Consider the following 25357-nt stretch of genomic DNA (forward strand, 5'->3'; position numbering starts at 1 on the left):
CGTTCATATGTAAAATATAACAAGAGCAACAGGAAGATAAACCTTAAGACGGAAAAGAAAATAAATAAAAAATAACGTGAGAATAAAATAAAATGAAGAAAAAGGAATAAAAATGAGAAGAGGAAGCTCTTGGGAAAGGGGAAAGGGGAAAGGGGAAGGGGAAGGGGAAGGGGAAGGGGAAGGGGAAGAAGGAGAAGGAGGGGAAGGAGAAGGAGAAGGAGGAGAAGGAGGGGGAGGGGAAGGGGAAGGGGAAGGGGAAGGGGAAGGGGAAGGGGAAGGGGAAGGGGAAGGGGAAGGGGAAGGGGAAGGGGAAGGGGAAGGGGAAGGGGAATCATACACCGGAAGTCGTACTATAAACCGGAAATCGTACTATGAACCGGAAGTGGACGAAATTGCGTGCGAGACGACCTGCTGCTGTCTTCGTGCAGATTCCATCCATGTTTCTGAAATACTATTTGAGCGAGAGTGGCGAGCGTGTGTACACGTTAAAGGTTTGTTATTGCTCTCTATCAATGCACGCCAAGACTGTTTTATAAAACTATTTTGATGTCGAAAATAATTGTATAAAGTTTCATATGACTTCCTTGACAAGAGACTTATCCGCAGGAGGCCATTAGGCCCATGAAAGCCTGCACCGTTACCAACTCGTGGTTGTTTGTCCGTGCCGTGTTTTTAAAATGTTAAGCTTTATAAGTGATTATATCGAGTTTTCTTTGGTTTTTATTATTGATTTCATTTTACCGATGACCATCGAGAGTTACATCGGTCACTGCGTCGACCTGTGGTGCCAGGTGTTTCGGTGGATTTGCATCGATGGCCTCATGCGTTGAAGTTCCTTGTTGGGGAACTCGTTTAAATATGTTGGCAAATGGACGTCGCTCTTCCTTGCATTTTCAACGTTGTGCTCCCTGAAATGATGCCATGTATATTGCCTTCTACGCATGTACTTTGTCTTGAGTGAAGAACTGTTTATAGTGTAATTGATGGACTCGACATGACCTTGAACTAAATATGCTGACCACCATGGGAAGCAAAGAAAAGCTGCCATGTTGGGGGGTGAGTCCTCCTTTCTGCCTGTGAATCGAAGCAGAGCGAGTCAAGAAAATTCACATAGTTTACTATGGTATCAATCACATGCATTTGAAGGTTTTGCACAAACGTTGTCATGGTGATAATTGCTAGTTGTGTGGCCAATGTTGTTCAGTAGCTTTACGAATCCCATTTCATTTTCCCACTATAGCTCAGTTATCGGTGGTTGCACAACAACATAATTAGCTCTGCCACCGAAGGTGAAGGAGGTTGTGTTTTCACCCCTTCTGTCTTTGTTTGTCTTTGTACAGGATATCTCAAAAAGTTGTGGACAGATCTGAATGAAGCTTTGTGGACAGCTTCGGTGTGTGACAAGGACGAACTGATTCGATTTTGGTGAAGATCCGGATCCGGATCCGGATCTGACTACTCAAAATTTTTAAGTGATTCTTCACCATTGAGAGACACGGCCAAAAATGATATACAGCACCATATATCAAAAAGTTGTGGACGGATTTGGACGAAACTTGGTGTATATGTTGGGTGTCTGGCAAGGACGAATTGATTCGATTTTGGTGAAGATACAAATCCGGATCTGGATACGAGAATTATTTAATTTCTAAAGTGATTGTTCACCATTGAGAGATCAGGCCAAAATGATCTGGTGCTGTATAGTTTTTAGTATACATCTAGTGCTGCATATTTCAAAAATGTATTGGGCCCGATATGTTCTCGTGGATCAGGTATTGTGTGGTGGAGGTATGCGCTCTCTCGAGTGTCCTCCTAGTTTTCTATGCAACGCGTGAAAAATATTTAACAAAAACTTCTGAATCTTCCTCCTCTGGCGTTTTGGGTTCCCAATGCATTCCATCTGAAGCACGGTATATCTTGCAGAAAATGATGAATGTGGAATATCATTTATCAGTGCTTTCATCCAGTCCAAGATTAAACACCTGAGTCTTACTTATTAAAATTTTTGTCTGCTCATGGAAAAGTGAGCTGACAATGGTGCAAAGGCAATGCAGGAACAGGTGGGGGTCAGGAGCACAACAGGTATGCAACAAACAAAGTCATGGACAAATATGGAAAGGAGTTGCATACTCCACAGTACCTAGGGATGTATTAGTAAAAGGATTTGGTTTTTAGGGGGTTGGTGTGGCTATTGTAGGTATAGAAATTGACGAGTAGGAATGGAGGTTCTCTTGAGGTGATGCACTGCCCTTCGAAGTTATGGCAGGAAGAGTGGGTGAATGCAGGAGTAGTAACTGTGTTTGGTCAACCTGGATGATTGGGGTTTTCAAAGGAAAGTTTCTGAAAGTGTGCATGTATCCTGGAGGAGCGAGAGATGGCAGAGGGAGCTATACTGGAGGAGAGTTATTTAAAATAAAATATAAACAGGGCCACAGACCTGTCTGATAGCAACAGGCCTCTTGTGCTTCTGACTCTGTGGAAGATTGCAATGATGACACCTTGGGAGTATATGGCATTCGGGAGAGGCAGGTGTGAAGCGGAGGCACGGAACCAAAGGGCAGTACTTCGTTGAGCTCTGGATGAAGGCCTCGGAGACGAAGGTCAGATTTTCCAAAAAATAATTATGCCTGGTCTGCAGTTTGACGAGGCCACCATTGGCCCAGAAGTTTGAGACCGAACCTCCACTAATGGTTAATCGTAAAATAACCAGGTGGGTTCATCAAGCATTCCTTTCAGATGGACAGTGGGAGCATTTTAATGGGGTGGTTTTGGCTCAAATATTTTTGCCATTTCACTCAAGTGTTTCTCAATAGATCATACTGAGATTGTCATTTCTGAGGTCCTTATTTTTCTGATAAATGATTCTTTTGGATGTTCACTTTCTCTGCGAGCTGGCAATTTGTCCCGTATTAAGAAGAGGAAACAAGGGTGAGCAGAGTATCGGTGTTTGCAGAGAGCTTCACATCTGGTTAGGACATGAGACCAGACACTGTTGCAAAGAGGCACACAAAGCCAAATGCACTCCATAGGGTCGGGCATGACCAGTGAAAGGTAGGGATTGCATGGAAGAATGGAAAAAAAATGGACACAATGACGACACCCACCAGTGTGGGAACCAGGCTTGTCAGAATGAAGGAGACTATAACCAGAGAGACCTGCAGAAGAGTCTGGGATGTCGTATGAAAAATGCTTCCACGAGATTGCAATGTCTGTCTGCTACAGCTGGGGCATTCCATGTCAAGTGTACACATTTTTCAGCGAAATTTTGACACATCGTCTCGGATTTCACTCTTTTTTTTGTGCAAGTGTTTGTATCCACGGTAAAACATTATGTATCAATTTTCAAACCTGGAGACCCATCGGGGCCCATTTTAGCCCCCCCCCCAAATTTGGGCGCCCCGGGTTGACCCACAATGTTCCAGTGGCCATATCACAGGTTGTAGTGGTCCGATTTGGATGATCTTGGTATCAAAATGCTCGTAAAAGCGAGATCTTTTGAATCGCGTAAAGTAAAATCACTCAACCAGTAATTCATAAACTTATAGTTTGGGGCGCCCTTTGTCCTTGGGCCCCCGACCCCCAGCCACACCGATGATCCCGATTTTTTTTGTGTGAGAATACCCCTTCATATACTCCAACACCTCAGCATAAATGAAAATGGGATCTCAATGGGTTCAAGTGTGATGATGGTTTTATTGTTCGGGGTCCACATAGCACTAATTCATGATTCGACATTGGGCGACGTTTGCCGTCATCGTTCCAATGACGTCACCTGCTGGCGGGCGACTTTATGTCTGAAATTGACAATCATCATCTCTGGACTATAATATATATGTATGTGTGTATATGTATATATATATATATATATATATATATATATATATATATATATATATATATATATATATATATATATATATATATATATATATATATATATATATATATATATATATATATATATATATATTGTTGTGGTTGACCAAATTCGCAAACCACCATTCAGGTCCCTTAGGTGAGATATCTCGGTAAGTATATGTGTAGTTAGGCCCAAACCCGTTGTCTAGGGGGAATAAATGTCATTCATGCGTGCTGCGACTCTTCAGGATAGCCGTTTTTCTTTTACTATCTTTATTTTGGACCAACCGCCATTATTACCACCACCAACCACGTCTCAACAGTCATCACAACATCAACCACCCACCACAACGCCGCTTCACCACAACAGCCACGACCTTTACCGTCACACCTCGCAACCGTCGCATCGCCACCGTTCTTGCGCCGCTTGTGGGTACCGGTACTGGACTCGTGCAGGGCGCGCACCGAACAGCGTGTACAAAACATCACGGACTTTCCGCAGAAAAACGGATCAAAAACGACTCACGCCCACTTTTGTTCCGTCCAATCGGTGAGCGAGGGGCGATTTGGCCCCGCCTCCAGGGCGTTGGAGGGCGGTCGCTATATGCAAATTCATGGATCAAAAAGCATTCACGCCCACTTTTTCTCGGGCCAATGGGGAGCGAGGTGAAAGGTCGAAGGCAGGGGGTCAAAGGCGAAGCCACGGGGCTTATATAAGCGGCTGCGTTCATCAGAAAGGTGGTGTGCGTTGGAAAGAGTGAGTTCGGAGTTCAAGAGAGTCGTCGGTGAAGCTGGAAGGAAGTTGCGCGTTGGAACGAGTTGTCGGCGGAGCTGTTGAGAGGTGGCGGCGGCGAAGATGGACGAGGGGGTGCTCGCGTCGGTGCCGGGAGCTGAAGGCGGGAGGCCGACGGCGTGACCTGGTCGAGGTGGAGACGCTCGTCGCGGGACCCGAGACAGAATAAAAATCCTCCTTCCCCCGAGCATCAGCAACCCCCTCCTGTTTCCCCCCGCACTGAGATAGTGCGACAAAGGGGGCCCCTTTTCCCACCCCCTACCAGACACTGTCCGCGAGGCCCGCGGAGTTGGGGCACCATCGCCACTTCGCGCCTCATCATCAGACGGGTAGGCCCGACCCGGTCTCGGCCCCAGGCCCGCCTCATCCTTGAGGGTGTTCTTTTTCTTGGTTTTGGGTATGTGTTGTCGGCGCCGTCTGTGAAGTAGAATTGTATAAGTGTTGCCGTGTGCTCGGTAGTCGGATAGCTCTGCATTGTGTCTTCTCTTTTACATTTGCTTTTTGTGTAAAATTGCATTGTGTTTCTTTTCCTTTTACATGTGCTTTTGGTGGAATTGTATATGTGTGCTTTCCGTTCATCGCGAATAAATGTGCTTTATGTTTAACTGTTTTCCCGCTTCGCTTCGTCTTTTCTTTCATTGAATCTCCACCTTGCTTCACGTAAAGGGTTGGTCGTGGGCTGAAACGCCCGATAATTAATCGAACCGTCGAGGCCGACGAATAACACCGCTCGGTTATCCCGATAGTACGGAACGGGTCGCTTAAAGTGGCCCGTGTCCGAAGTCGACCTGCGGCGAGGTGCGATCGCCCGGTCTACCCTCCGCGTGGGTACTTAGGTAGGTCGAATTTGGCGAGCAACCCTATCCCACGCGGGGGCTGATTGGCACGATCGCGGTGAGACCGAAAGGTCCACCCGTGACTGGTTCCCGGCGTTAGTCCGAGAGGGTCACGACTGGATTGTCCGTCCGGTGTGCGACGTGCCGCGATTCGAGTTACGTGGCCGTCAGCACGCCGGCGGGCGCAAATCCGCAACAATATATATATATATATATGTATATATAAAAACAGTGGGGAGAACAAGTATTTGATACACTGCCGATTTTTCAGGTTTTCCCATTTACAAAGCACGTAGAGGTCTGTAATTTTTATCATATGTACACTTCAACTGTGAAAGATGGAATCTAAAACAAAAATCCTGAAAATCACATTGTATGTTTTTTAAATAATTAATTTGCATTTTATTGCATGAAATAAGTATTTGATCACCTCCCAACCAGTAAGAATTCTGGCTCTCACAGACCTGTTAGTTTTGTCTTTAAGAAGCCCTCCCATTCTCCACTCATTACCTGTATTAACTGCACCTGTTTGAACTCGTTATCTGCATAAAACACAGCTGTCCACACTCAATCAATCAGACTCCAACCTCTCCACAATGGGCAAGACCAGAGATCTGTCTAAGGACGTCAGGGACAAAATTGTAGACTTGCACAAGGCTGGGATGGGCTACAGGACAATAGGCAAGCAGCTTGGTGAAAGGCAACAACTGTTGGCGCAATTATTAGAAAATGGAAGAAGTTCAAGATAACAGTCAATCTCCCTTGGTCTGGGGCTCCATGCAAGATCTCACCTCATGGAGCCTCAATGATCATGAGAAAGGTGAGGGATCAGCCCAGAACTAGAGGGCAGGACCTGGTCAATGAGTGGAAGACAGCTGGGACCACAGTATCAAAGAAAACCATAAGTAACACACTACGCTGTCATCTATCTATAATTCCAGGTGTGTGTGTGTGTGTGTGTGTGTGTGTGTGTGTGTGTGTGTGTGTGTGTGTGTGTGTGTGTGTGTGTGTGTGTGTGTGTGTGTGTGTGTGTGTGTGTGTGTGTGTGTGTGTGTGTGTGACCGCCGTTTCTCGACAACCATTGGTCCAATCTAATTGAAACTTGCCAGATATATTGCTGGGGACCTGAGGATGTGCCTTTTTCAAAGTTTGATATTAATCGGACAAGTGCTTCCCAAGTTATGGCCATTTATTTACCAAACCAATGAGAAGACACGTTGTGTGGGCGTGGCCGATGGGGAAGGGAATCTCAGCCGCGTTCCCCATTACGGGTTACAACGTTCGGGCTTCCGGATAGTGATGACTTCGTGTATTCTAATAATTTCTCGATTTCTGATGCGCATTTATAGATAAACACAATGCCCCAAGTTATGATCGTTTTCATATTAGACGGTGCATAAATTTTGGTAACATCAGAGTGCTGGTATGCTCCAAGCCAGGAAGTAATTTTTTTTCTCTCTTCTCTTCTCTTTTTGTTTTTCCTTGCCACGACATTGCGAAAAGGTAAAATACTTTGGTGCTAATTGAATAATTGGGTATTAAAACTAAATTGCGAATAAAATGCGAACTTCCGGGTCACGCACGTCCGGGCACACGAGAGCGAAGAAACGGCCTGTGTGGTTGTTGTTTGTTTCTCGCGGTTTGCATATTTGTTTATTAATTATTATTATATACAGTAGACTAGGCGTAAGTCGTCACCATCGGGACCGAGAAAAAAGTGACGACTTAGAAATGTGACGACTTACGCGTATGCGAACATTCATGATGACTGTGGGGTGAAGGATGAAGTCGCGCGTGGCCTGGATACATATGTGTGAGAGCCGGCTATTGTACCAAAAGGAAAACACAATCCTCGGGGCATAGGTGGGGTGAGTTGGTGAGTTGGAAAGTGATCAAGCAAAGATGGAATTCATGAATCAGTTTATCAGAAGTAAAGATAATGAACAACTCTGTAAGACAACTCGTATACCATCGGTGATGGAATGGTGACAAATTACATGACACACAGTCATCGTGGTGATGATTACCACTCAATGCCTATGTGTAAGTGAGTGCGGTAATGTACAAAACAAGCCAATATAAAACCATGATCGGACTTCAACACTAAGCTCAATCGATCCTTTACTTCTTCACAAAGTAATCCGTTATGTTTGACTGCCTCAAACTCTTGGGCATCTGGTGCATGAGAAAGGATTCAAACCGGTCATTGTATTCCATGATGTTGGCTGGGCAATCCTCCACCGAAAGACAGTATCTGCCGAATATTTGGCCGAATCGGCCGAAACCGAATATTTGGCTGAGCCGACATTTGCCGAAACCAGATGATGAGCGCGTCATCGACATCTTCAAAGGACACACATTTCACGCATTTCACACTTCACACTTCCCACTGGCCTCACGATCTTCTCCACTTGTCCAAATATCTTGCCCTTATTCTTCAAGATATCGTTCAATGTCTGCCGTTTGATATCCAACTTCTCAGCTATGTCTGTTTTCTTCATCAGTGGATTTGCCTCGCAAAACTGGATAATGTCGTATTTTTCTTGGTAGGTTTTAGTTGTAAGCTTATGCTTAGTCGCCATTGTCCTGCCTGCAGTGCGATCAACTTGTGTACGCAGTTATAAATAGCCTATCACTGGCGGTGTACACCAATGAGCGAGCATCACGATTCCATGAAATCGGGCTTCTCATGAGGCAGCAGTTCTGTGTGACGAGTTCGGAGTGGTAATTTACTTGAGTTTCCATTACGTGGGAATGGACAACATCTGACGACTTAGACGAAGTGACGACTTCGAGATGACGACTTACAGAGGGATGACCCTTTATTCAAAGGGAGTTAACATGAGATAAATTCGGGACTTTTTGACGCTGCCGACTTAGGCGAAGTGACGAGTTACACGCTGCCGACTTGCACCTAGTCTACTGTATATATATATATATATATATATATATATATATATATATATATATATATATATATATATTTTTTTTTTTTACGGGCACGTACTAGTGGATTAAAATCCTGCAGCGCATGCAAGGTCCCTCTGCTGAAGCCAGCGCATGTCCAGGCCTGTCTGAAGTTTACCAATGACCATCTGGATAATCCAGAGGAGGAATGGGAGAAGGTCATGTGGTCTGATGAGACCAAAATAGAGCTTTTTGGTTTAAATTCCACTCGCTGTGTTTAGATTAAGAAGAAGGATGAGTACAACCCCAAGAACACCATCCCAACCGTGAAGCATGGAGGTGGAAACATCATTCTTTGGGAATGCTTTTCTGCAAAGGGGACAGGACGACTGCACCACATTGAGGGGAGTATGGATGGGGCCATGTATCGCGAGATCTTGGCCAACAACCTCCTTCCCTCAACAAGAGCATTGAAGATGGGGCGTGGCTGGGTCTCCAGCATGACAACGACCCGAAACACACAGCCAGGGCAACTAAGGAGTGGCTCCGTAAGAAGCATCTCAAGGTCCTGGAGTGGCCAAGCCAGTCTCCAGACCTGAACCCAATAGAAAATCTTTGGAGGGAGCTGAAAGTCTGTGTTGCCCAGCGACAGCCCTGAAACCTGAAGGATCTGGAGAAGATCTGAATGGAGGAGTGGGCCAAAATCCCTGCTGCAGTCTGTGCAAACCTGGTTAAGAACTATAGGAAACGTCTGATCTCTGTAATTGCAAACAAAGGTTTCTGTACCCAATATTAAGTTCTGTTTTTCTGATGTATCAAATACTTATTTCATGCAATAAAATGCCAATTAATTATTTTAAAATCATACAATGTGATTTTCAGGATTTTTGTTTTAGATTCCGTCTTTCACAGTTGAAGTGTAGCTATGATAAAAATTACAGACCTCTACGTACTTTGTAAGTGGGAAAACCTGCAAAATCGGCAGTGTATCAAATACTTGTTCGTGTGTGTGTGTGTGTGTGTGTGTGTGTGTGTGTGTGTGTGTGTGTGTGTGTGTGTGTGTGTGTGTGTGTGTGTGTGTGTGTGTGTGTGTGTGTGTGTGTGTGTGTGTGTTGTGTGTGTATCTGCATCATCTGCGAAAAATTATTTTGCCTATTGTGTCTATTGATTTTTAAGTGTACATTTTTTGTATAACCATCATCGAATTAAGTTATATCTGGGCTAATCTCAGTTTTTGCATATTTTGCAGTATGCATGGCGACTGAAGATCGAAAGGAGTTCCGAAAATACTGTTGCGATCCGTTCAGCTGCCATAAAACGAAACAACGAAAAGATCTTTGCAATGTGTCATGATATGTTGATGAAATTTTCTTCAAAGGTGAAAAAAGATGACAGACTTGGTACTTCGTGCAGAAAAAAAAACTCTCAGTTTTCATCAGAGCATATTGAAGAATCATCTTCGACCAGTTGGAAATTATCATCAGAACATACTATCGAAGGCATTGCAGAATCTATTTCGACAGATGAGGACGAGGAGGTTTTTGAGCGAGAAGCAGCAGTTGACCTATTAAACCAGTCATTATCGATGATGGGGGAAAGCCCATTCGACAAACGAAAGGCGGAAAGGAACCCAGGGTACGTTCCTGAAAAGCGAAGTAAAGTGGAAGATTCTGTGCGAAAGAAATTAGAACTAGTTGCTAGACCAAGCACTGTGGAGAAAACCCAAAATACAGCGTCAAAATGTGATGAAAACTGCATGCCAGAGGTGATCAAAGGCCTGAAAGAAAAATACGTTGTTTCGAGCCGTTCAGTGCAAATACGTGTACTGACAATATTTGCTCGGAATATGAGCATCAGAGGGATGATGAGTGAATTCAATTGCTCCCAAAGAATGGCTGTGCAAGCCAAAAATTTAGAGAAAGAAAATGTTCTGCTATCGTCTACAAATCCCAAACAGGGTAAAATAGTGCCTGACGAAGTGAAATCCGCCGTAACCAAATTTTACTTAAGTGATGAAGTCAGCCGAATAATGCCGGGAAAAAAGGACTGTGTGGTGGTCAGGAATGAACATGGAAAAGACAAAATTCAAAAGCGCCTGGTACTAAACAATCTCAAGGAACTGTTTCAGAAATTCAAAGAGAAGAACCCTGGCTTGAAAGTTGGATTCGCGAAGTTCGCCATGCTCCGTCCCTCGGAGTGTGTCCTGGCCGGTTCAGGTGGTACACATAGTGTATGTGTATGTACGATACATCAAAATGTGAAACTCATGATGTTTGGTTCCAAAATGCCACGGATAGCCGAACTTCCCAGCTATCATCATGTGATAGCACGCATAGTTTGTAACCCAGCACAACCAGCATGTTATTTCAGAACTTGTGAAGGTTGCCCATCAATTGAAGACTACAAAACCGAGCTACTGAGTGCTTATGAACTCGAGGATATTGATGAAATTCAGTTTAAACGGAGGACATCCACCGACAGATCTGAACTGAGCTCCATGGTCCTGCCTTTGGAAGAATTCATTAATCAATTCTGTGAAATTAGTGAGACACGACTTCATTACCAAGGCCCAATCTCAATTTCTGAAAAATAAGAAAGACGAAATCGGTGAAGTCTCCTTCTTGTCATTATTGGAGCCTTCTCAGAGAACTATTCGTTTGTCGTACAGGATGCGGCCCAAGGATTCCATTGGAACTGCTCTCAAGCGACAATTCACCCCTGGGTTTACTATTTCAAATCGGACGATGGCAAATTAAACCACGATTCGTTCATGATTATATCAAAATGCAATACTCACGACGTTGTCTCAGTCCACCTATTCCGAAGAATACTCATTGAACACTGTAAATCTAGCTTTGGAAATGTAAAGAACCTTTACTATTTCTCAGACAGTTGCACTGGCCAATATAAGAATTGCAAAGCCTTCATAAACCTATGTCGTCACAAATCAGAGTATGGTATTGATGCAGAATGGCAGTTTTTGCCACAAGTCATGGCAAGGGCCCTTAAGATGGCGTGGGAGGTACAGTCAAACGAGAGGCAACACGTGAGAGCCTTCGTAGACCTTATGACAGTCAAATTATTTCTCCAAAAGATCTTTTCGCCTTTGCTGAAAATGGTTTGAATGAAATGAAGTTCGGTTACGGGATCCAAGAGGCGTATGACGAGGAAGAACGGAATCTGGAAGAAAGGTTAAAAACGGCCAAAATCATAGCTGGAACTCAAAAACTTCATGCTTTCATCCCTGTTCTGAAACTGCTCTTCAAGTACGCGAATTTATCCTTGGCGAGGAACACTGTATCAAGTCAGCTATTTCAAAATCTACACCAACTTTTAACGGGAAACTCTCAGGTTATTTCACAGTGCACTATGATGGAAAATGGTGGCTTGCCTGCATCATGGAAGCCTTTCAGGACACTCATGAAGTGAAAGTGAATTTTCTTCATCCAAACGGGCCCGCAAATAGTTTATTTTTTCCTGACATTGAAGATCACTGCATTTTAGACATTTCTGATATACTTCTTTCCGTAGAACCAAAAACTGCTACAGGTAGAACCTACATAATCAGTAAAAAGAAACACAGCTGTCAAATAAAACATTGGTTGGCAAAAAATCTTGACTATAATATGTGAGAAAAAACTCTTACTTGTACTAGTATCGCTTCCAGTTCCTGCATGTGCATGTGGAAAATTTATGTACAATGTACTGATATACTGTATTGGAAATCTTGTGTTCAAATATTGTGCTATGTATTGTGTGTCCAGCACCTGAGTCCCCGAACAATAAAACCATCACCCCACTTGAACACATTGAGATCCCATTTTAATTTATGCTGAGGTGTTGGAGTATATGAAGGGGTGTTCTCACACGAAAAAATTGGGACCATCGGTTTGGCTGGGGAGCGGGGGCCCAAGGTCAAAGGGCGCCCCAAACTATAACTTTTTGATATACTGTTTTGGAGTGATTTTACTTGACGCGATTCGAAAGATCTCGCTTTTACGAGCGTTTTGATACCAAGATCAGCCAAATCGGACCACTACAACCTGTGATATGGCCTCTGGAAGATTGTGGGGCAGCCGGGGGCGCCCAATTTTGGGGGCCCCTAAAATGGGCCCCAATGGGCCCACAGATCTAAAAGTTGGTATTTTGAGTTTTTTCACCCAAGTGAATAAATGACCAACATATGGGGAGAAAATGAGGTATTAGTGTTGGGAAGGTGTGTACACTTGACATGGAATGCCCCAGCTGCCTGAATGGACAGATCTGTAATATTGTTGGATCAGATGGTGAGAAGAGCAAACGTGCGCAGAACACTGACAGTGGGGGTGAGCAGAGACAGGACATTTATTTATTTATTTACTTATTTATTTTGGATGTGAAACGGCTTTCATTGCTGAACAGATCACGTTTTGGCATTGCAGAATCGAGCATCTTGACTGAGTGTACGATCATTAGATGTGTGGAGTTCATGGTGATTGTTGGGTGGCTCTACTGTTGAGCAAGGAGAAAGGAAAAAGGGACACAAATAATTGTGCACGACAGAAGATCGAGCGGAGGTTTGAGAGTAGATGTTGATGAGCACTGTATAATAAGTCGATCCCCAATATAATTTTTGTTTGCTCTCCCCACTCCCCACTCCTGTTGTTAGATGTGTGGAGTATAGTGCTGTTTGGAGTGATTAATATTGGTTTGGAAAAGAGAAGAAGTGAGTTGCAGCTGAGCATAATTTTGTATGGATGACAACAAAAAAAGGTGCATAAATGTTTACACAAAACACCAAAAACGTAACTCGTGACTCATAACGGCAAGGCTATTCCTGACTGTGTCCTTATCTTTTGAGGTGGACCATTTGGAGTACTGAGGCTTGTCTTTTGTTGTACCAGAAGCGGCCATTTTCTGAGCATGTTTTGAGTTGCACCAAACTGGTGCTTAAAAATTGCATGCTTTTGCACCTAACTGTACATGGCAGTTGGCAGGATGGCAAAGAGGTACCCACACTCGCCTCAAAGATGTCGAGACTGGGTTTTAATCCCGATCCGCCAATACACTATCATCCTGGTGTTTCACAGGCATGGTGATTTATCAATGTGTGTGCAGATCCTCGGATGGACGTTCAACCGTCTTATCCATGGCTTGCATTTTGACGGGGCCGATCGGCCTCGCCCCCGTGATCGACCCGGTGGTCGATTTTTCAGGGGGTCTTTTTATCGGCCCCGTAAAATTAAGCTGTGAAAAAAATAATTATAAAAAAAAAATTAAAAGAAAAAAAAAAAGCGAAGATTACCTGTATGGCAAAACAAAACACCTTTGTTCAACACCATTGGTCTCCTTTTGGACGCGAGAAACAGACAATGACATGGTTGAAGCCATCTCCACAGATGATGAGAATACTGTTGTGTTGGACTTATCTTCAGGTAGCTCAGGGGATGAATCTCTTTCACAATTATCTGATGAGTCTGTTGATAGTGCCTTTTGGGGGTTTCTGCCTGAAAATTTACATCAATACTAAACCTACTAAAGTTAATTAGTATTTGGCAGAATGTACTGAACACATGTATCTGTTATGTTATTGGACTGGAGAGAGAGATACTTGCAGATAAATTAGTTTTGTTGAGACAGAAATGCATCAATAAACTCATTAAACTTGCGACTGTTCAGATTTTTTTTTTTTGGTCATTCAGCTTTGCAGCGAATAAAGTTTTAAATTTGGTACGAGAATAAATCTTTTGACATTATTACTATGTTGCTGGTGGATCCAGGTGTGGACATTCAAGTACAACCTCCATGACAAGGTAATGGCAGTGAAAAGTCAAGATTTATCCCCATGTATATGTTGAACACAGTAGGCTAGTCCAGGGGAAGAAATGGGTTGGACTTGTGTACATAATACTTGAATGGTCCCAGTTCAATGGCATACATGTAATGTATTGTACCGGCACATCATTCATGCAAATTGTCAGAACATTTGTCATTACAGGTAATAATCCACAACAACAAAGACAACTTAGTTCTAATACTTTTTAATGAAAAGGATTGTGAGAAAGTACTGTGCTTGAGCAGAAAGTTCTGTTTCTCAGAACTTTGTTTTGCCCCAAGAAGGGCCATTTAAGGTACATTTTGAAATTACATAGTTAGGATTAGGCTCAGTTTATTCAGATTCTTTGGCAGTTCAGTTTGTACAGACATTGGTCAATTTGGACCACATGTTAAAACAATTTAGAAAAACGAATTCACAAGATTTTGAAGCAATTTTAAAATCAGCCCCGTGGACAAAAATCAGCCCCCTCATCCCACATGACGAGGCCGATTTATCAGCCCCGTCCGATTTTGAAAATGCAAGGCCTGCTTATCTGCCGGCATTAGTTGGTGGACGTTGGACATCCCACAGTGTCTCCTCGAAGAGTATTTGAGCTATCACCGGCACCCTAGAACAAATTCCAAATTCCAGCCCTAACTACTGCTGGGAAGGCAATGCCAAACCACTTCGTATAACCCTTGCCAAAAAACTGTTTTGGCAGCTCGGACGCTCTGCAAAGAGTATGGTAAATCGTCAAAAATACATAGGGTAAATTTGTTTGCAGTCTCCAGGGTGTCACAAGTCTTAGCTACTTATGCAAGATTTGTTTTTCCCATGTATTTATACTGTTTTGTTTTCTTTTTTTCTTCAGATAATACAGTAATCTCCGAAAAAATAGTTATGGAAACATTCTGCAATGTTGTTTCTTATTCATGGTGACGTCGCATAATGAAAGGAGACCTTCACATGAAACCATATAAAGGAACTCATTTGTGAATTATCAGATGAAGATCATGAAAATGGGTTGACAGTTTGTGACGGACAGCTGTAGCACTAAGATACAATTCCTAAAATACCAAACGTTATGTTTATTGCTGAGTCTGCTGTCTACCTCAGTTTATCTCCACACAATGTTTACTTTTGGAATGATGTTAATCCACATTATGTTGAAGTGCAAGACCATCCACCACACGTAATGGTTTTGGCAGTGTTATCTGCCCACCACCTTATTGATCTTTTTTTTTTTGATGCATCGGTCAACCAGCAGTCATTATCTCTATGTTGGAGAATTACCTTGCACCTGAATTTGAACGATGTGGACGAGCCCATGAGATTTAATTCCAGCAGGATGGATCACCTGCACATCATGAATATGTGATACAAAATAACCTCAATCAAATTTTTCCCAACCGTTGGATTGGCAGGTCTTTGCCAACACTTCTGCGGCCACCACACAGTCCTGACCTGACCACTTGTGACGATACTCTGCAGGGGTACGTCAAAGCTAAGGTTGCAGAACATCTTATGGCATCTGTTGATGAACTGAAACGATGCATTTAGGAAGCATTTGGCACCAAAACGCACCATATTGTCGGTTTTCACACCGTATGTGGAGAAAAAAAATCTTGTGCCGTGACAATGGCGGACTCTGTCGAAGCACTCTGTCGATGCACTCTGTCGAATGGATGCACTCTGTCGATGCACTATGTCGAAGCAGGTATTGTAATTGTTGTATTACTCCTGTTATTATTGTATTACTAAAATATGTTATTACTCATGGGGCCTATGGCTCACCTTGGTATTTGGTATCAGCAGCTAAAGGTGTGTCCTGGGACTGATAACTCGCCCTAAATAACTGCTGTGCATGTTTTATTAATAACAAACATCAAGTATGAAGATCTGGGCATCAAGCGTACAATTTACTATTGTTTTAAAAAATACACGTCCTAATGGATTTATTTTTTTTATCCCACAGCAATATGGACCGGATGGCCGAGCAACCGTGACTGCACACCCTGCACGTTTCTCCCCCGATGACCAGTATTCCCGTCATCGCATCACCATCAAGAAACGTTTTGGCCTTTTGCTTACTCAACGTCCCAAGCCCATTCTCTAAGCATCATCTCATTTCCAAACCGGCCTGCTCTCCAGCTTAATGTTTCATGGCGATTTGTACCCTGTGGCTTCGATGCTCCAACATTTTGATCCGACTATCATGCCTCGTGTTCTTTGCTTTGATCCAAGAGGGCTTTGGAGAGATTCCTGGCCTAGTTGTTTAGCTTTGCAATCTTGGCCATAAACACCTTGTACTAATTGGCTAGCTTGGTGGTATTTATTGCCTTGCATTCTCAAAGTTACACTACATTTTGGAATAAATATTCTTTTTGTGATGGGGAATTTGTTGTTTTGTGATGAATCGGGTAAGTTGTCATTTGTGCCGTCATATATATATATATATATATATATATATATATATATATATATATATATATATATATATATATATATATATATATATATATATATATATCATAAATGTTCTGTCAGGTTTTTATTTTTTTGTTTCATAGTTTCCACTTTATCACCTTTCTGTGGTCATTCTTGTGCAGCTGGTTAGTGCCTTTGGTAGATTATATAAGGCAGGAATTTAAAACTATGACAGGATACTGGCACAGTTTTTTTTTTTATTACAGCGCGTGCGCTGGTATACTATTGCACCGAGTTTGAAATGTCCCCGGTGTCTACCATGTCTCCGGTGTCCCCCCCCCCCCCACGCACCTCAAGTGAGCCAATGACGGCCGTCCGGTAGATGGCAGTGCGTAACGTAGACGGAAATGGCGACAATTGACGGAAATACCCGAGTATTTCAATGGAAATTTGTGAAACTAATGTGTTATATATTATGTGAAAACCATTGAATTTATTGCTTGACGGAAAAAAAACAAGAGACGCTCCCCTCTCATGTACGAACGAACGAAAGACGTCATTTCCGCCCACCATGGCATTTCGCGCCGAACACTGAAAGCTAAGTTCTTCTTATGCCATCATTCTCTTTAATATTAGCCATAAACAAGTGTTTCATCATGCATTAGTAGTTGAAATTTACTTACAATTATGGCAGATATTGGTGGCAAAGTGATGAGTGGTTCTTTCAACCAGGGACATCTTGAATTATTTTCATAACTTTGTACTGTACATTCAAAATATGCAAAAATTAAATATGCTTAAATTCAAAATGTGTTCATCTATATTTTATATAATAACAATATAACTAATATTATGTAGTTGGTGTAACCACTATGTTTCAATGTTTTGCTCAACAAATATTTTAGCTTTGCTTTCATCTTTTCATCAGCAAAACTTATATTTTACTCATCATTTGTTTGTCTGAAAATTAACTTTATGATCATTATTTTTTTTACATCATTCATTTGCGGCCCCCTGCCACGCTGTATCGAACGATTTCATTCCTTCTGTTATATATATATATATATATATATATATATATATATATATATATATATATATATATATATATATATATATATATATATATATATATATATATATATATATATATATATATATATATATATATATATATATATATATATATATATATATATGTGCTTATCACAATAATAACAAGATTTTTACATTTCAAATATTAAGTATGCTTTTTAATTGTTTTTCAACTGAAAAAGCATAAATTGCATATTTTAACATTAGTGTACTCATTTGCTTCACCACACGCGCTGTATTGAAGGATTTCACTTGTTTCATGTTATTGGACCTTTTTTGATGTCTCCACATTTATTCGAGCAGATGGTATGTGTTTAATGTCTACACGTGACATGCTCAGTGATGTGACGCCCCATTTGGGAATGGAAGTACCAGGGTGAAAGTTTGCATCTGGGCGAGGAAATCATCTATTCTCCAAAACCAAGAGATTGATTCTCTGAGATATTGTGTTTGCTATGGGGTTTGTTTTATCGTGAGGTGTGTTGGCTCAGCCTCCACTTACCCATCTGCAAATACAAATATTGAGATTTATATTCAAGATTTAAAGGTTTCTGTGCCTTTTCATGATAACGTGAATGAGTGTTTGCCTTTTCTTTTTGCTCTGCTAATTAAAATAAACGTGATTCTCCCCCCCCCACCCCCTTCTATGTTTTGGGGGTTTGTTTTAATTTTAAGGTAGGAAGGATTGTGTGCAATTTAATCTCACCATTTGTTTAGCTTTAACATTAGTAACATATATTGTAGCTGAGCGAAAAAATGAATGTGTTTGTCTTACCTTACCCTACAACCCTTCACCCCCCCTCCCTCCTCCCCAATACAACACCCTACTGTTCTCCTCACTTCCTCTCCCACTGAATGTCAGTACATAAACTGTTAATAGTAGGCATAATGGACCAAATGGCTGCCTGTATCCAAGTTCTTGTCATCTTTGTAGATATAGATCAATCAGACAAAAGAGGGATGCATATTGCTTATTTAGTTTTATTGTGGACCACCAGCAAACGGTCTGAGGTCACATTTTGAAGTGCAGTTCCTTCTTCTGAAAGGGACACTTGTGAACATTACACGAATGGTGGAGGTTAAACATGTTCAGGGATGTGGGTTCCGTGTTAGTGTTGATTTAGTGATCTCTCTGTCTGGGTGGTTTGCATTTGTCTTCCTTCCCAGTGGTGGAATTTAAGGTGCTGGCGATAACTTACCTACTCTATTAAAAAATATTCGTATACAGCTTATGGCTGCTGGTTGCATCATTGCTTGGAGCATAGATATGCTGCTGATGCAGTGCCCCCTGTTCCCAATAAGCTGGTACTCAATTTGTCGACCTTGAAAGTGTGACAGACTGAGTCAACCACCTGGTGTTAATTCAACGGTAAAAAGGGAGAGGCTCGAACTCAAGACCCTAAGATCTTAAGCCTAGCTTTGACCAGCAAGACGTTCTTTGTTCAAGAAATCTACATAGACTCTGAATATACAAGGATCGAGCTGTCGATCATTAAAGGAAACTATTCTGCACTGGTTGGTAGTTAAAAAAAAAAAAACACCCAGGGGGGTGGAGGGTCTTTGAGCCTTCGACCTCACTGACCCTGGGTGCTCCCGACACCTATGCAAAATTTTGTGATCAGGCGAAAAAAAAGCATTCTTGTCAATAAAGGTACAAATGTCATCAAATTAACAAAATAATGATCATTCATTTGGGTATTTTCCCAGATCACCGTGCGACTGACGAACATTACACCGCCAGGGATTAGAACACAGTTTATTATTTTTGAAAGCCTTTTTAACGCACTACTCCATCGTAGTCGAAACATTTGAGCGTACTTTCGGTGCGTTTTTATGTAGCTCCAGTAATTTTGTTAAACAAAGTGTATTCAAAAAAAAAAAAAGTATGCATCGGAAAATACTTCGTCGTTTGACGTCAAATTAGTAGAAATCATTAGATGCACTTGTGATGGTTCGGTTTAGTGTTTCTTCTTAATCATCATCAATGGCATGTTGTCCATCTTTGTCGGGGCCTCGATATTGATCTTTGGTGGTCATTTTCAAAGACCGATTCCACACGGCACATTGATGCAACACTGCGGAAATTTTTGAAATGTACTCGGTTGCCGAAGGACCAGTACAGACGAAGTTTATCAAAAAGGACAAAAAAAAAACAAACAAACACGTCATTTCGGATTTGTGTTTTCATGACAGAACGGATCAATGATGTCTGGGACTAGCTAGGCCCATGCGGCGTCCAATCGACCTTTAAACGGGTAATCCTCCTGATAAAGATGATTGGTTGAACCTGGTACTGTACTTTATTTGGAATGGTGTGAAAATAGTGCAGTACAGTACAGTACGGTGCTTACTGTACTGGGATTATTGCTTTTTTAATGAAGTACAGTGCTTACTGTACAGCGTTTTTATTATTATTATTATTATTATTATTTTTAGGTATAGTACAGGGGGCGCTCTTTTCGTGTTGTTCGACAAGTGCCCGTCAGTTGAAGCAGCGAGTCGTGCGTGCGTCCTGTGTCCGCGATCCGTGGAGTCCCACCAAAGGCTGCAGTGTTCTGGACCGGAATTGATGAAGACGTTGGTTGAGAGAGAGACAGTTATTTAGCCGATGGGCTTGCGGGGATCGCGAGCAATGGAGCGGGATGAAGACATTGCTAATATCCTGCCCTTCCTCACCCGGTAATTGTTGTCAACAACGTGGGGGGAAGGGACGACTACCGGTAGGACGAGGGAATGGTGAAATGAGTGCGACCCCCAAACAAACGTTAAACCATCACACGGGTTGCGGAGAAACGGTCCGCTCCCTTCGATGTGGATCCAAGGCGACGTGAACGTGCTAGGCCGAGGCCGATGTTACCTGTCCGTGTTGTTCACCTGCGTGTTCCCCCCCCCCCCCCATTAACCGCTCCGCTCTTAGAAACAGAATGATAAACTATCTGCAGGTATAAACCACACCTGCAGGTTAATGTGTAATGGTTTGTGCCGTCTGCTTTGAGTCTGGGAGGTCGGTGCTTCGAACCTTGACCCAGTCGTACCAAAATCTTTCTAAATGGCACGTGTTGCTTCACTGCTTGCTTGCTTGCTTGCTTGCTTGAAGCTCAACAATTAAAAAGGACGAGCAGGGGTACCTGGCGTTACCTGGTGCTGTTCCAATCCTGTTTCCATTTTGAAGAAATGCAATGATGCTTTGTTTTTGTTTTTCTGTGTGGGCCGAAAACCCCACATCCACTAAGGAATGGGGTTGGGAATCATTTAATATATTACTTTACACGTCGCTACAAAGGCTTAAGCACAATATAGAGCGATTAAAAAAAAAATTAAAACTTTTTTTTTTTTCCCCAAAATTTTCAAAAAATGTTTTGGCTTAAAACTCTCCCTGGCACTCACTGATGAACCTCTGAAAATTTCACAGAGATCCGTTTTGCCATCTCTGAGAAAAATAGCGACAGACATACAGACACAACTATCTCTCATCGTCGAGATTGAGCAGGAACAACCAACCATTGGTTTGGAACCATTGCATTCTTCGATGGGCCTAATATAATAGTATCCTCCTGCATTGAAGTTCCTTGTCAAGGAACTCATCTCCTTCATTCTATCTTCTCTAATAAATCAGTGTTATTAATTGCTGGAATCCTTTGGATTTCGGAAATTATGTTGGTCAGTTGTGTGTGTCATTTTGTGTGTCTGTCTGCTGGGTCGCCGAAATAGGTGACCCTTATTGTCAGTAATTCTGTCTGTTTGTTTGGATGTTTGTTCGTTTGTCATCAGCATAATTGGTAGTAAACGTTGCCGGATTTTGACCAAACTCGGGTGGTAGGTACATCTTATGACCTATTGCTTTGGAAATTGTGAAGGTTGCTAGGGATGCTTTGGTTCCCAAGCAACAACCGAAAAACCTTCAAAATCGGTACCGTTCATGCGAAATCAATTCCGAAAGCTATTATCCCACGTAGGGTTATGAAATTTTGCACGAATGATCTACAGGTGATGCTCTATCAAATATATTCCGGTTTTTGTGATATATGGAATACTTTACCCGCAGCGCCCCCTACAATTAGGATATGCGCGAAAATTGGTGAAAATTGAAGGCCCCCTAGCGACCAGGTGAGTGCATCGATACGAATGAAACTTTGCAGGTTCATAGTACTCAATGAGTACTACAACTTTGCCTCAGGACATATTGACCGATTTCGCTTCGGTTAGGGGTCAAAGGTTAATTAGGCAAAAATCGATAATATGTGAGAGCTGGAGGTGCCTTCGCGCCAAATGCTACTCCTCCTAGGGTTATGGTCGGATGGTCATGAAAATTCACACAAATCGTCTGGAATACATTGTGCACAAAGGATCGAGCCGGATTTTCGATTTAGATCTTTGTTCACCCACAGCACCCCCTCGAACTTTGGGGATTTCCGATTTCAAACCGCAATTTCGGTACTTTTCATTCAAATGGATACCGAGTAGTTATCGGTAGATGGAACTGGATGAGATTTGATATGCATAATCTTAAGGTGATTCCCTATCCGCTATATGACATCCATTTTGCTCTATATCTTATAGTTTCCATGCTCGGTGACCCATCGCCGCCTACCGGCTTGTCTGTCTGTTTGTGTGTTTGTTTACCCTGTAGCAGCCAGACAATTTCAGCGATCATGACCAAACTGGGTACAGACTTCAGCCATGGTCCAACTTAGACACTTGTCGTTTTTGGTGAATCTTGGTCAAAGGTCAAGGTCACCAAAAAACCGAAATTCTTATTTTCACAATAATGTCCGCTAAAATGGTCGTATCGACTTCAAACCAAATCCAAAATGTGCATCTCCAATTCTGCATCCAACCATATGTCTCATTGGGGTGTCACACCAACACCCTTCTTAGTGGTCGGGAGTCGAATGTCAGGGGGAGTCGGGTCAAAACTTTCAAATTGCGATAAAAACGCCATTTCAAGTCCGATTGACTTCCAAGTTATGCTCATGACCAAACTAAGTGCTGTAACTCATTAAACAGTAGCACTATCGACTTATAAGAACCAAATTGATTTCCCGGTTTTTGTTTTTTTCAGAGATCATGGAGATATGACAAAGTTATTCCGGCAATTCCTTGCTCAACGTGCAATTTCTTCTTTTTTTTTTTCTTCTGTCTGTCTGTCTTTCTGTGTTATGTCAGGTGCACTGTGTGTCCAGTTGGGGGACAGCAGGAGTGCTGCCTGCATTGTGGGAATGTTTTCTGGAGCCCTAGACTTGTGTGCGAAGAGCTGTTTCCTCGCATCGTTCACTTCCATGGTGTCACTGGTGTGGTCATACATCAGCACAACGAAGTGCTCCAGCAGTGACATTGACTCCTCACTGACATCACTTGGCATGCGTAAGAGTTCTTCAAAGGCATCAGTCACCTGTGGGAACACTTTCCAAATCTCCCAGGCAGTCTTCTTCCCTCTGCCAGCGAAAGAAGACACAGTGTCGCACCCTGTGAGGGCATGGAAGATGGGGAGAGTAACACATTGTCTTGGGTTCATGGCGGCAGCCAGTTGGTGAACAGCTATGTACCGGAAGCTGGATCCAGTACCAAGAGCTATCCACAGCTCGTCAGGATTGATGTTGTTGAATGAAGCCACAGCCAGCACCACAACATCAGTATCCACAGTGCGTATGGCCACCTTCCTGGTCCCCTTCTGCACAGCATCTGCCACATGTAGAAGCAGTCGAGTGTCCGCCTCCTTGTGTGAACATGGGGCGAGGCTGGTCAAGTCGGACTCGGCAGCAGAGCACAGGACCTCAGTTCCACATGTTGCATACATTTCCTTGCCATCTGCTATTGGAAGACGAATGGCCTCTCGTGACAGGAAACCAAAGAGCTCAGTCTTGTTTTGATCCACACGAAGGAAGTCCTTCCAGTTCTTAGGCATGACGGTAGAGGGAGCCACTCTCTTCCTGACGCCCTTGCCCCTCTTCTGTCTGGTCGTGCCTTTCAGGCTGTCAGGTAGATATACATCCCAGATGAGGTCGAGTCTGTTGACCTTTTCGAGTTGAGTGCAAAGAATGTGTTCACATATTCTTCAAAGGTCTTTGCCGTTACAGGATTGAGCATTTGAACAATAGCTGCTCCGTCAAGGATTGTGGCATCAACCCCAGGTGCGCTTGTGGTTTCGGGTTGGTCTGATTTCAGGCAGTGTAGAAGATCTGATTTGACTCCTGTTGATAATGCTGGTGGGGCTGCCTGGTTCTCGTGGCAGAAGAACTGGTCCAGATCCCCATCACGTGATTGGCAGGCAATATACAGCCTCGAGAAGAGACTACAGTCACTCTTCACTGCGGCGAGTTGGATCTGCTGCTTTGACTACGTCTTGGTCTGTGACCGACTGAAGAGTGGCAACTTGTTCTTGGGCAGTGTTTCTGTAACTGGCTTCGTGCATAGTTCCAGTCTTTCTTCAACAAACTTTGTGTACTGCTCCTCACCATCTACTCAATCTTCCTCACAGTTTCTGCCACTGGGGTGTCCATGATGTCTCTCGTGTCAAGGACCAGTAGGTCAAAGCTCGACATCTGCAAATAACTACCAACACTGTGTGGAATATATAGACACTTCTATTGGAACACAAATGCATGGTTTGTACATCATAAACATGTTTACCATTAACGAATGAAGCCAAACATCAATATTTTGATATTTTTAGGTCATTGACCTCTCACTGTTCTCAGAGGTCAAAGCTAGACACCTGTAAATTATAATTACCAACGCTGTGTGGAATATGTAGACACTTTTATTGGAACACAAATGCATGGTTTGTACATCATAAACATGTTTACCATTAACCAATGATGCCAAACATCATTTTGATACTTTGAGGTCATTGACCTCTCACGGTCCTCGGAGGTCAAATCTGCCTTACCTCCTGATCTGAAAATGAAGCTTATGGCATGTACTAACACTGGTTGAAATTTCATGCTTTAGTCATAATTTGCACAATTCTTATGATATGAGAGATTATCAGCTGTACTACCCAGACCAAGTGCATGCATCTATGCATCACCACCCCACCCCCCCCATTCCCCCACACTTCCCCGCCTCCCTGCATTATTGAGCCTTCCCAGCTGATTATCTGGCCCTATATGAATTTTCTCCTTTGGTTAACAGCCAATCAGTGGGGCTCATGAGTGTGATTGCAGAGTCAGCGCAAGTACACAAGATGTGCCAAGAACATGCCCATATATGGACATCTGTCAGGCTCAAGGCCATTGGACTGGCTGGTAAACAAACCCATCAATCACCATCTGTCCATAGGGTATCATTTTCCTCACTTGCCAGCCAATGAGTACTCACCAAAAATCATCATCTAGCAGGCTGCATTGGCCAATGGGCAATGACATCATGAAAAGTGTGCACCACATACATTGAGGTTCATTGCTTCTGGGTCTTTCGTGGTTCTTATTCGTGGTGGTCCTGCTAGTTCTTCTGTCCCATTGCCATGGTTGGTTGGTGGCTCACGGTTTGGTGTTGGAGAGTCCTGGAGATTTGGGTTTGTGGAGTGTCGTGGTTCGTTGAGGAGCTGGTACACTTGGAATGTGGTTGGTACTGGAATGTGGTACAAGGGTTGGTGAAGATAAGCCCTGCACCAGACCGCGACACACTAGAAAAGGACCCGTA

At 42.8% G+C, this 25357-nt stretch overlaps 2 protein-coding genes across 4 annotated transcripts in view; both read left to right on the forward strand.

Annotated features, from left to right (window-relative positions):
* Positions 1–332: 332 nt before the first annotated feature.
* NOP10 (NOP10 ribonucleoprotein) lies at positions 333–16588 on the forward strand. The gene is made up of 2 exons (XM_085895392.1): positions 333–491; positions 16167–16588. The coding sequence occupies exons 1-2, from the start codon at positions 372–374 to the stop codon at positions 16305–16307; spliced, it is 261 nt and encodes an 86-aa protein (XP_085751518.1). The 5' UTR covers positions 333–371; the 3' UTR covers positions 16308–16588.
* Positions 16589–20169: 3581 nt separating this feature from the next.
* The window catches only part of DCAF11 (DDB1 and CUL4 associated factor 11), a 45248-nt gene continuing 40060 nt past the window's right edge, over positions 20170–25357 (forward strand). For 2 of the 3 annotated variants that reach the window (XM_085895395.1, XM_085895396.1), the window contains exon 1: positions 20171–20392. In XM_085895395.1, the coding sequence (XP_085751521.1) occupies positions 20322–20392 (71 nt within the window). In that variant the 5' untranslated portion in view covers positions 20171–20321. Of the gene's footprint in view, positions 20393–25357 lie in introns of all 3 variants that reach the window. The other variant, XM_085895397.1, reaches the window with a different exon arrangement.

This window comes from Eptatretus burgeri, chromosome 9, assembly GCF_056783735.1.
Source record: "Eptatretus burgeri isolate ZD-2024b chromosome 9, Ebu_testis_v1, whole genome shotgun sequence".
NCBI classification, from domain to species: Eukaryota; Metazoa; Chordata; class Myxini; order Myxiniformes; family Myxinidae; genus Eptatretus; species Eptatretus burgeri.

Excerpts from the sequence above, each read along its gene's own strand:
- NOP10 (XM_085895392.1), top strand. The coding sequence starts at position 372 with ATGAACCGGAAGTGGACGAAATTGCGTGCGAGACGACCTGCTGCTGTC. Across the intron at positions 492-16,166 it reads AGCGTGTGTACACGTTAAAG|CAATATGGACCGGATGGCCG; the intron begins GTTTGTTATTGC and ends TTTATCCCACAG.